Below are 13258 nucleotides of genomic sequence, written 5' to 3' on the forward strand. Positions count from 1 at the left end.
TCCTTTTCTCTGCATTTGTGTTGGCAACCCCAGACACTAATTCAACAGATACATTGTCATAGATGAATGTTGTAAGGTTGAATGGGAAAGTATCATGTCACAGAGGATACACTTTGATGCTGTTTAGGACAGTTGGGATGGTAATGCGAATGAGTAAGAGATAAAGACTAAGTAGCTCATTATGGAGGAGAGAGAACAAGAATGAGAGCAAGAGATTCCTATTCCCAGAGTATAAAGAAAGGAAAGCAAGACTTGAATCAAGTCCTTTCCTTTCCTTTCCTTTCCTTTCCTTTCCTTTCCTTTCCTTTCCTTTCCTTTCCTTTCCTTTCCTTTCCTTTCCTTTCCTTTCCTTTCCTTTCCTTTCCTTTCCTTTCCTTTCGACAGGCAGAGTGGACAGTGAGAGAGAGAGACAGAGAGAAAGGTCTTCCTTTGCCGTTGGTTCACCCTCCAATGGCCACTGCGGCCGCGCTGATCCGATGGCAGGAGCCAGGTACTTTTCCTGGTCTCCCATGGGGTGCAGGGCCCAAGCACTTGGGCCATCCTCCACTGCACTCCCTGGCCACAGCAGAGAGCTGGCCTGGAAGAGGGGCAACCGGGACAGAATCCGGCGCCCCGACCGGGACTAGACCCCAGTGTGCCGGCGCCTCAAGGCGGAGGATTAGTCTAGTGAGCCGTGGCGCCGGCCAAGTTTTTTTCTAGTAAGAAAGATAATAATTTCATTTGTGCCACTTTTCAGTCCTTGAAGTAGACCTTATAGACATTTTTAAAATTCCAGTGTCATAAAAACATTTATTTAGTTGACTTACTTTGAGATTCTCACTGGTTCTTGGCCTGGCTAGGCTTGAAGAGGAGCATGTGGCTGGAGGCTTCTTCCTCTGTGTTGAAATTATATTTTCTATGAAACCACATCCTGTGGACTTCAGTGAAGTTTGTTGGATCAGAGAGGATTTATAGACTGATTATAGACAGGTCCTGGTCAGAATCTATACATGTGGTTTTTTTTGCATGCTTAACCAAACTGTAATTTTTCTTAATGTACACAGCAAAGGTACCCCCTAGATGCTCAGTAACATCCTGTGAATAAAGGATTAATTGATTAGATAATGGATAAATGTATAAAGACTTATGCAGCACAGTATGATGGATTTCTGATTAGTCACAATGTCATAGCTGTTCCTTTCAGTATTTAGAGAGTGCATGTTATGGATCGAAGAGGACTTTGCTTCCCAAACTCATGCAGATGTTTAAGTCTATGTTAACCGTTAATGGGTTGATGAATTAAGGCAGAGACTTGACCTAATTAGGTGGCTAGGAGGTGGGCCAGTGGGAAGTGTTTAAGTTACTAGCAGCTTGCCCCTGGAAGGCAGTTCTTGTCTGAGGGTTGGTTATTGAAGCCAAGTTTGGCCTAACTTCTGCCTTTGCTTCCTGGCTCATCATGGGATCATTTCTCCACACACACTCTGCCAGTGCCAGCCTCTACTACATGCCAAACAAGTAGAGCAGCCTGGTATTGAACTGTGAATTCCAAAATAGAAGCAGAAATAAGCCTTTTCCTTCCCAAGAAGCTTCCTAGCAGGTAGTTTTGTTAAAGTGATGAAAAACTGACTAATACACTGGTATGGAGAAATTTTAAGCTTTATGTTTTCTTTTCCTCCTGCTATATATGCATTTACATGTGATTATGTATCTGCATTTATATATATATAAATACCTGCATTTACCCATAAATACATATTTATTTACTTATCTTTACCAAGTAAAGAATGTGGTTGTCTTGATGAATTGAAGCATTTCAATTCATGATAATAATTGCCAGTAGAAGAATGTATGTTCTCTCTTAAGACAGATAACTAGTTACTATTCATAGCTTGAATTTAATGATTTCTACCTCTATTTTAATTAAGCACACATTCATTCTACAATATTTATTGAGTATAAAACACTTGTCTAATTAGTTATTACTGTATATGAAGATATTGACTGAGCAATAGTAGCTAATATAAAATATAAATTGATGTGAATTAACTCATGAGTGTAATCAAAACAAAACTATTTACACAAGCAATAGTAGGATGTATAAATTCATGTATGATGGTAAATAATAATGAATAAAAATAATGAATAAAAATGAATAAAATTGGAGCAGCATTTATGCAGATTTTCACTGAACCTTGCACTAAGGAATAAGAAAGAGAGACTGGATTAGTATCAGCATTCACAAGAGTATTTGGTCCATTGGGTTGGGACTCATAGTATATCTTTGGGATGTTCTATATTTTTAATTGAATTCACATATCCAAATACTTCTATGTATTTAAACGATAAATATGTGTGTAGTTAAACTGAGGTATATCTATAGGCTTACAGCTAATAAACTGAAAAGAAAGAAGTTAAAATCCAGATAATAATTGAGGAAATAGTAATATTAAGGCATAATAAAAACCCTGTTCCATGTTACAGGGTGATAAAATTTTTGAAAACTAAGCTCAAGCCTTGTCATTGGTTTAGAACAGGCAATTTGACTTCTGAGCAATGGAAGTATAGCAACCACTTCTGAGATCTTTGCTCACAATCACTGTTTGGAGAATGAACAAGCAGCTTAACGAATATGTACAGTTGGCATTGTAGGCATGCAAAAGGAGGCAAATAAATAACCACTGTCTGTATAAAGCATGCAATCTATGTGGAAGCAGGGACTTGGACTTTCTCTTCTTGTAGAGCATTGCATAGCAAATAGGTGGTTCTCAATGTGCATTTAGCAAGTGAATGAATCTATGTAAGTGCGTATGAAGGACAAAGACAATGCAGAGCCTCAGTTATGAGGAGGAAGAGCAGAGTTTATGCTGAATATGTTAGACCAGTTTTGACGATGGATCTGTGTGTGTTTGGTAGCACTAGGCAGGCATATATCAAGCTGACAATCAGGGAATATTGTATTTTTTTTTTTTTGACAGGCAGAGTGGACAGTGAGAGATAGAGAGACAGAGAGAAAGGTCTTCCTTTTCCATTGGTTCACCCCTCAATGGCCACTGCGGCCGGTGCACCGCGCTGATCCAAAGGCAGGAGCCAGGTGCTGCTCCTGGTCTCCCATGCGGGTGCAGGGCCAAGCACTTGGGCCATCCTCCATTGCCTTCCCGGGCCACAGCAGAGAGCTAGATTGGAAGAGGAGCAACCAGGACAGAACCGATGCCCTGACCGGGACTAGAACCCGGTGTGCCAGCACCACAGGTGGAGGATTAGCCTAGTGAGCCGCAGCATCGGCCAGGGAATATTGTATTAAAAGTGAGGATCACTACCATACACACACACACACATACACACACAATTTTTGTGAATGCACACATTGTGTTCCATAAATATTTGTTAAGTAATTGAGTGACATACATCTTTTCATACAAATAGTATCGTGGCCAATGTTACAATAAAGCAGGGAAGGTTTGTGAATGCTCTCTTTTTTCTTTGTATTCATATTGCATTTCTCCGAGTGTTTTAAACAGCCACTGGGCTCTAGAATGGTGGTCAAAATGAAGAATGGCCACTTTTGGAGAGAACCATTTCCCATCTGTCATCCTTGAGTGGTAACAGTATAAAGTTTACTAAGAGAAGCAATAGTGGGTCCATGACAGGTAGAGGAGTCTTGGTTTTATTATGGAGTATAATTTTTAAAGAAATGCTTTATAACACTTGCTTTTTATAGCTAATGTTGCTTGTTATTTAATTTCTTTGGTACTCACTTTCTGGATCTATTAAAAAAAGATAATAACTATTCCATAAGATTAAATGGTATATTTATGAAGTGCTTTCCTCATTGTTTGCTCTGTAGTGGGTGCATAGTTATGATTAACTTTCATCTTTTTTTCACCTCAATAAATGCATACTGTCATCTAACTCTTAATATAATGCACATGGAGGGATCACAGACAAATATTTTTTAGATTATGCTATATGTATGATGTCATGAAGGGGAAAAAGGCCTCATACTATAAATAAATGATCATTTGGGCCAGCACTGTGGCATAGCGGGTAAAGCCGCCGCCTGCAGTGCCGGCACCCCATATGGGCGCTGGTTCAAGTCCTGGCTGCTCCACTTCTGAGCCAGCTCTCTACTATGGCCTGGGAAAGCAGTGGAAGATGGCTTAAAGTCCTTGGGCTCCTGCACCCGTGTGGGAGACCTGGAAGAAGCTTCTGGCTCCCAGCTTCAGATCAGCGCAGTTCCGGCCATCTGAGTAAACCAGCAGATGAAAGACTTCTCCCCCCCCCCCCCGCCTTTATGTAACTCTGCCTTTCAAATAAATAAATAAATCTTTTTTAAAAAATAAATGATTATTTAAGTAGGATAAATGTAGTATTAGGGCAAAGTGGGTTAAATAATCACTTGGGACCGCCATATCCCATATCAGAGGGATGGCTCAAGTCCCAACTCATCCACTTCCAATCCAGTTTCCTGCTATCAAGTTGGAGACCTGGATGGAATTTTTGGTTCCTGGCTTCAATCTGGCCCAGTCTGGCTGTTGCGGGCATTTGGGAAGTGAATCAGCAGATGGAAGAACTCTCTCTCTCTCTCTATTTATGGTTTTGCCCTTCAAGTGGGTAAAAATCAATGAACATTAAAAAATTTGTTTTATCATAATTTCTGCATTGACTTATGGAGAGCAAGTACATTTAGAGAATTAAGTAATATAATCAAACTCAAAGCTATTATGAATAGCCGGCTGAGTCCATGATTGGGATACTTAGGTTTGTTTCAGCCTTCAACTGTAGTATTGCAGAAGAAAGAATAATTACAAATGACATGAAAAAGGAAGATTTAGGGTCTGACTTAATGTGGAGAGAAAAAAGAGATCCTGTTTAGAACTAAAACAATGGCAGCAATCTTCCTGTCTTTGGTCCAGGCTTCTGGCAATGAGTCAGCTCTTTTCTTTACCAAAAACATCAAGAGTATGTTAATTCAGCATGAGAACCAGGAGGGAACACAAAAAGGACAAATAAAATCAGATAGGGGGCTGAGTGGTTTTCCAAGATGCCTTTAAGGTTGTTTTTTCCTTCTAATGACAAAGAATTTTTACATATATGCCTTCAAAGTATCTATTGAAATTGTATATATTGAAAGGCAGAGAAGAGAGAGCGAGCCAGAGAACAATCATCCATCTATGGTCCACTCCCTAAGCAGAAGCTGGGGCTTGCCCAGGCTGAAGCCAGAAGCCTAGAATTCCATGTGTTTCTCTCATTTGAGTGCCAGGGACCCGAATACTTGAGCCATCCCCTGTTGCATCTCCAAGTGTGCATTAGCAGGAAGCTAGAATGAGGAGCAGAATGGAGACTCCAACCCAAGCACTCTGATACGGGATTCAGGTATCCCAAGTGCTGACTTACATGCTGTGCCAAATACTTGCCCCTCCAAATTTCTTTACATGAAAGCTTTTTTGTATGAAATTTTATTTCTAAGAGAATACATAGAATTAGTTTTTGAAAATTTCATTCCATGGTCTTGAAGCTTTATGGTCAGCAAAGTCTTACCCCAGTGCCTGTATGAAAATGAGAATAAGAAGGAGAGTGAAACTAAATTATACCATGATATAATTTGAAATTTGAAAACTGAAATGAGTTTATAAGGTAGGTCAGGTGCCCTTGCCACTTCAAGGCCGTTCATTCTCCTGATCATTCTCTGAAGGACTGACTGAAAATTGAACCAAAGTGTGTTTCAGCCTCTTGAAATAAAATAATACAATTAATAGAAGCTACTAAGAAAGACAAAAGAGTACTCATTTTTTATTATGTGAACAACCCTCCAAGCCCAACGTGGGAGTCATCTTGTCAATACTCAGATGGTAGATACATTTTTGGAAACCAAACAATTATAACACAGTGTCTTAGCTAACTGTGTAATTAATAAGAGGCATTGCATAAATTGCTAATAAACAAAGTTTTATGTTTCTTTAATAAAGAAAGAAAACAAATGTTAGATGCTCAAGGGAGGAAGAGATCAAAGATTCTAAAGTTTCTAAACTGATAGAAATAAGGAAGACAACACTTTTACTTGATCTGTCATGTTTCCTACAGAGAGACAGCATATCTAGATTTATAAAACAGGGAATGAAGAATGAGTGGCTAAAGTATGTGATTTCAGTGAAAAATACTGGTCATCTGGTACTTGTCAAGGTATCAGGAGATAAGAGCAAATGGAATTGTACTTGAGGGGTTCTGTTGCTTAAAGGATTTTTTCGAGTTTGTTTTTACTGCTGTGTAGCATCTCTTGAATCTTTGTGGAAACTCTGATATGTCTCTGAGACTATACTTAAAATGCTAAAACCTGTCAGCGAGAGCCAGCAGGCTGGAGGGATGGAGAAAGGAGGATTAAAGTAAAGACAGGTATTTCTTCCCTTACACTCTGCATTAGCTGCCGAAGCCATCTGTGAAACCACAACACAGAAATAAAAGGAACAAAAAGAGTAAGAGCACAAGAAAACAAGAAAGCGAGGCAGCATTTAAGTGTAGTCTATTACATTTGAAAGTTATCTACAAGAAACAATTATAAACGCAGATCTGTTGGTTAAAACAGCAGAAACAAGTATGTATTTCTTTGGCCCACGGCACTGTGTACAGTGAATTTTAAGTGGTACAGCTTCCTTAGATTCAGATGATGCTTCATTGTCAAGGACAGTTTTAGGTAATACATAGCACTTCCGAGTAATGTAAATTCTGAGGCCACGTATCTGGCGATGCCTCAATGTACTCCCAAATCTCCCCAAATCTCTTTCCCCAACTCCCTCTCCAGCGCTCTGCACCCTCCACCTTCTTCAGACAACTTCCCTGGGCTACTGGAGTAGCTTACCCTAGACACAAAGATTCTTGAAGTTCCAGGGAGTTTACGTCCCCCTGAGGTAGCTCATAGTCATTGTCTGACTGGTCTAAAATATGCAACAACAGCTCCTACCTAATATAAATTGCACCCTTATAAATATAACTTCCACTTTAGAGGTCCTTGTGGTAGCAGACTGAGATTGAGATGTTTGAAGTAGCTCCCTCAATTGACTTCTTCCCTTCCTTGCCTTGCTTCCTGTGTTCCCTTAAGAGTTTCTCTGAAACACATCCTTAATTCAGCACTTGCTTATGAATCTTCATCTTAGCATCTACTTTTGGAGAACTTCAAGTAAGACAAAAGCATTCTACATACACACACAAGCATCATTTTAAAAGTATGATACAGCATCTTGGTACTGTGCAAATGTCCAAATATCAGGTTGAATTAGTATAGTGGATATTATAGTAGATCAACATTTATGGTTCTTACACAGACAATACTGTGATTATACAAAGAGATAGCTAATAACTGTCTTTGCACAAGAAAAAGATAATTCTTTTTTTATGTAACAAAGTAGATATTTACAAATGTTTTCCAATAAAGTGGCTTTCAAACAAAAAAATCAAGACACTAGTTAATATACAGTTAAATGTTATCTCCTATTAAAAACTTCTACAGAGTCAAACATGTAGATTATTCCTTATTATGACGATTATGTAGAATATTTTGGAAAAGTATATAAAATTTACTAAGTTACACTTTAAAATTTTTACTATGTTTAATTATGAATGTAATTTTCAAAATTAAAACAATTGTTCTGGGGCCAATGATGATGTTATCATGTGTATGTTTTATAGATGTAAAAACTGCTTCATCAGCCTCATCCAGAAGTCACACGTATTCTGGTGACAGTGAAGATGAATCTGCAGTAGAGGACAGGGAAGCCCATGATGAAAACAGTGCAGATGAAGGTGCCAGTTCGTCTTCTCAGGAGCTGAGTGAACGTGAGGAGCGAGGGCAATCCCCCCTTCCTGTTACAGAACTCTTAGAAGTTAAAATTGAAGACCAGCAAATAGAAGAATCAGATGTGGAGACCTCACCTCTACCAATACAGGAAAGCTTTGAGAATGTTCTTGAAGAAAAAATGGAGAAAGGAACTCGAGAGGTTGCAGACAGTTTATCTGAGAAGTCAGAGAAGCATGTTTCCAAGGAAGCAAAGGAAGAGAAGAGTAAGCTTTGGGAAGGAAGCACTGCTAACGAGTGGGTCAAAAAGGCAGGTCTCCCTGAGGTGCAGGGAGGCGGTAAGTATGACCACTGAGCTGATTTGCCATTGTACCCATGCATGGAAGCTGATTCTGGTCATTGCATTCTGCCAATGCTCAGGAAATACTATTGTGATCATGCTGGAGGATTCAACAGTTTCCTTATTTCTTTCATTGTCACATAATCATATGTGGATTTGCAGCTTGCTGTTTTCCTTCTATTGCATTTTTAAAACTTACTTGATAATTCTTGTATAGTCTGTTTCCTATTTTCTGTAAATTCCTTCCTATGGTAATTCTATCTCAAGAATAAAATAAAACCCAAATATGTCTAATGGTAAGGGTATGTGTGACTTTTTAGAGGTTATTTAGTACTAGCAATGTTCTTTGTTCTTGGCTGTATATGTGTTTGAATATATACATGGCTAACGCTGATAAGTACTTACTGTGTTCCAGGCACAGTTCTAAACACTTACATATACTACTAACTCATTGTGTTCTCAGAATAGCCCAGTGTCTCCATGAGCTACTTTCTATTATTGTCTTCTCTTTTTTAAGGGTTTAAAAACTCATGGCTTGAATAAGTTAAGTCAGTTGCCAAAGATTAAACAGCTAACAAGGGCATTTTTGGGATTTGAATTTGAGTAGAATGGTTCCCTGGTTTCTGAAGACTTCTTGTTGTAACCATGTAATAAGAATTTTGATTTAGCCGGCGCCACGGCTCACTAGGCTAATCCTCCACCTTGCGGCGCCGGCACACTGGGTTCTAGTCCCGGTCGGGGTGCTGGATTCTGTCCCGGTTGCCCCTCTTCCAGGCCAGCTCTCTGCTGTGGCCAGGGAGTGCAGTGGAGGATGGCCCAGGTGCTTGGGCCCTGCACCCGCATGGGAGACCAGGATAAGTACCTGGCTCCTGCCAGCAGATCAGCGCAGTGCGCCGGTCGCACCACGCCAGCCGAGGTGGCCATTGGAGGGTGAACCAACAGCAAAGGAAGACCTTCCTCTCTGTCTCTCTCTCTCTCACTGTCCACTCTGCCTGTCCAAAAAAAAAAAAAAAAAAAAGAATTTTGATTTAGATAAAAAATAAGAAAATGTCTGAAGAAATCCCAAACTTCACTTCGAGTCTTCACCTTGATTTGAGTACTTCTTGGTCCCTAGGGTTCCTGATTATGTAGGATGGTGCTATTTATGTAGGAGGAATAGGGAGTGAAAGGACGATCAGGCCCCGGGAGCTTAGACACACAGATGGTCTGATGCTTTTCTCAACTTTGGAAGGACAGTGAAGGACCCAGCTGTGTCTGGTGGGCACGCAGTGTGTGCCTGTCAGATACCTGGCTCTCACAGAGCAGCCTGTGCTATCATTGGTTCCATGGTCCTTTTCCAGGTCTCGTTCATGTCTCCCCTACCAATGGCGGGCACTTTTCTTGATTCTAAGACAAAATTTGTTGTCACATTTTCATATGAAAATTCAGTTGTGTTTTAAAAACTTATGAGTATCTTCAGGCCGGCGCCGCGGCTCACTAGGCTAATCCTCCACCTAGCAGTGCCGGCACACCGGGTTCTAGTCCCGGTCGGGGCGCCGGATTCTGTCCCGGTTGCCCCTCTTCCAGGCCAGCTGTCTGCTGTGGCCAGGGAGTGCAGTGGAGGATGGCCCAGCCGCGGCGGCCATTGGCGGGTGAACCAACGGCAAAGGAAGACCTTTCTCTCTGTCTCTCTCTCTCACTGTCCACTCTGCCTGTCAAAAAAAAAAAAAACAAAAAAAAACTTATGAGTATCTTCGATATCTATGTTTCTTTTAGTCTGTTAAAAGAAACTGGGGTCTTCTAGGAATGCAAGGTGGTGAACAGTCCTCTTTCAATTCAACACTGTTATTATGCTTCTACTAGTATAAAGCACCGTAGTCAATAAGAAATGTATAAGAGAGGGTTCCTCATGTAAAATGTTAAGGCTTGATACACCAATAATTGAACTAAGTTCAGTAGTATTATGGAAAATTAGAGAAGGTTTGAAATGCTATGAAGCTTCAGAGGAAAAGAAATCTCATTTGATTAAGGACACCTTGAAAGCTTTCCTGAAGAACATGTTGGAGAAAGGTTTTAAAGGTTAAGTAACATTTTGAAGATGGGATGCAGAAGAAAAAAGGCAGTAGTGTATCCAGACAGTGTGGTGTAGCAATGGTATAATCTTGAAATAATTTATCAAAAATGACTTTAGAACAGTTGGACAAACTTTAGTCTTTAGGCCAAATCTGGTCCACCTCTGTATTTCTGTTTGTTTAATTTATTGCCCCTAGCTTAGAGTAATTCTGTTTTTTAAATGCATGATTAAGCCCTAGGAATTTACTATCTGGGGCTTTACTGAAAATTTGTCAATCTCTGCCGTAGGATGATAACAAAAAGTCTCCTAGCATTTTCAAAAGGATTTTGCCATCATTATTATTCTAGAAAATGTACACTTATTTGCAAGCTATTAATTAAAAAAGTAGAGGTGATAATGTGCAGTAGTAACACTGACATTACTTTTATTAATGCTTTTACTTCTACTCTGGAAAACAGGATTGTTCACACAGATTTATGTAAGTAAAGATCTTTTGTTAAAGTAGATGGACATTTTTATAATATGCAATATGCTTTGTATCTTAATATTTTACCAATAATTTTTATATTATTGTATAAGCTTTATGAACATATTTAATGTCTGCATAGTATTCCATTCTGTGGCTTTCTCATAATTTAGCCATTTCCCCATTATTGGATACTTGTCAATTATTTATGATAAAAGCATTCAGAATCCCTTTTTCTAGCTTCTAAATACACACACACATACACACGATATATAGATAGATAGATATAGATATAGATATAGATATATATTATCTATAGCTACCCTGCTGTGCAGTAGAACACCAGAACTTCCTACTCCTAACACTCTAACATCATATCCATTAGTGACACTTTCTTCATCACTCCCTCCACCTGCTATCCTCAGCGTCTGCCTGCCAACAACCATTCTACTCTCAATTGCTACAAGTTCGTCCTTCTTAGTTGAGTCTTCAGTTAAGTAGCTCAAGAAGAGAGGGGTGGAACCAAGGTTATAATGCTTAAAATGCAGGACGATTTAGGTGGTTATTTTGCAAAACACAGTGAATGAAAATTAGATATTAAAGCCATTGCAGTCATGAAATTGAAATGTGTGTATTTTTACCTAGATCCCTGACTAGATCCTTAGGTCAGAATGAAATAACGTCTGAGATAATGTATAGAAGACTATTCTCTATATTTGTATGATACTGAATTAATCATTTTTTCAGTTAGACTTGGAATGAAAATTATTATGTTAAGAATAGATCTATGAGCTAAAATTATATAAAACTACAGATGTTTTACAATTTCTGAGTTGTTTTACTAAAGATCATAGCAGTGGATAAATGAGTAAAGTTCAGGTATGGTTCTCATTCCATTTAGGTTGAAAGCATAAGATGATATTTTTCTTCTCAATATTTTACCATATATCTCAATTAATTGGGGTTTATCCTATCCATCAATAAATTGAGTGAGTTGTAGAAAAGATGTGTGGTGTACAGGGAGTGGATAAAGTAAAATATTATAATTGCTAGCCATAATAAGATAGTGGTCTTGGAAGTCAAATCAGTATTATAGAGCACAGTTTTATTTTAATGTGTTTAATTTGGGAGGTTATTTTAGTTTAAGCTGTCTTAATGCATTGTGATATAATCTTTTTACTATGTTCTTATCGTAGAATAATTCTGGTGCAATAATAAGTAAAGTTAACATAATGGAGACATGATGATGATAAATAAAATTATATAAGATTAGTGCATTTTAATGTAAATTATCATTTAAATTATATGGAAGTAGATATTTTATTTTTTTAAATGTAAGTTAAGACAAATGTGACTGACCAGGTAATTTAAAGCTACATAATGTTATGACTAAAGTACAATTTTGTCATCATGTAGGCAGGGTAAAATCATCTTGGTGAAAGAAAAAAGAAATCATGTGAAATGAGTTCATGTTTAATACAATTTCTGAATGAAGTATGGAAGGATTTGGTTGTTTTAATAGACTTAACAAATTCTTGTGAGGTATCTATTTTATGTCACACACCATTCTCTGTGTGCACATAACAAAGTGCCTGTCTACATGGAGCTTGTATTCTAGGGGGGATATCTGCCTGGCCAGTGAAAAATAAACATGCCATGTAGAACCTGGGCTAAGTGCTGGAAGAAACATTATGCAAGGGAAGGGAATACAGTCATGATTTGAGAAACAGGAGGCATATTATGGATGGCCTCTCTAATGAGAGTTTTGGATGGAAAAGAGGTGAGCCACTCTGTCATCTGCAGAGAGTGCACAAAGCAGAGAGGGTCCAGCCAGGGCAAAGGCCCGAAGGTGGGAGCAGAGTTGCTGACTGAAAGATTTGGCAGCCCGGCCTGTGTGACAGGAGCAGAGCAGACAAGTAAGAAAGAGTTACAAGATGAGGTCAGAGTGGGAAGATGAGGTTAGTGGGATAAGATAAGGTCAGAAGAATTTATTATGAGATGGGAAATCTTCCCACAGGGAAGATGAGAGCAGGAAAATGACATCATCTGAAAGTTCTGAAAACATTATTCTGGCTACTGTATGGAAGATAAACTTTGCTTTCTGCACCTGGTTTTGGCAGCTGTGGTCTTGAGCTTGTAATTAATCCTGTTTCTTGTGGGCCATGTTTCAATGTCAAAGGTAGCACAAGAACATCTTCTTGTAGGTGGATGTTTGTTAGTTATGAATTTTGTCATGGTGAGTACATGGTCAGATGATTGATTGACTGCAAATAATAATCAAAGCACAGGGATACTTTTCAAGGTGACTGGAAACTTGGAATAAACTTGAGTATATCTTTACTCTTCTTTTATGACTTTCTTAATTCAGATGAAACATTTCTGACAAAACTTTGTTTGGATAGTGAATTATTCAAGATTCTTAGTGTGTTTAAGATGGGATCAGTTTGTTTTGTTTCAAAGCAAGGAAAGGTAAGAATGAGGTAGATATCATTGAGAATACAAGGTAAGGCATGTAAAAGATGTAATGTGTATCAAATTAGGACCCCTGTGTTTTGACATCTGGGAATTCAGAAAAGGGAGCTAAAGATGAATAAGTATGAAGTATAATAGACTGACATTTTTGTTTTGTAACAA

The 13258-nt window shown here is 38.7% G+C and overlaps 1 protein-coding gene across 3 annotated transcripts in view; it reads left to right on the plus strand.

The window, feature by feature from the left end:
- The window catches only part of ERICH3 (glutamate rich 3), a 131305-nt gene that overhangs the window by 100697 nt on the left and 17350 nt on the right, over positions 1-13258 (plus strand). For all 3 annotated transcript variants that reach the window (XM_008265057.5, XM_089337194.1, XM_051856358.3), the window contains one exon: positions 7660-8103. In XM_008265057.5, the coding sequence (XP_008263279.3) occupies positions 7660-8103 (444 nt within the window). The remainder of the gene's footprint in view (positions 1-7659; positions 8104-13258) is intronic.

This window comes from Oryctolagus cuniculus, chromosome 7 (genome assembly GCF_051225735.1).
Source record: "Oryctolagus cuniculus isolate XC-2025 breed Fujian yellow rabbit chromosome 7, ASM5122573v1, whole genome shotgun sequence".
NCBI lineage: Eukaryota > Metazoa > Chordata > Mammalia > Lagomorpha > Leporidae > Oryctolagus > Oryctolagus cuniculus.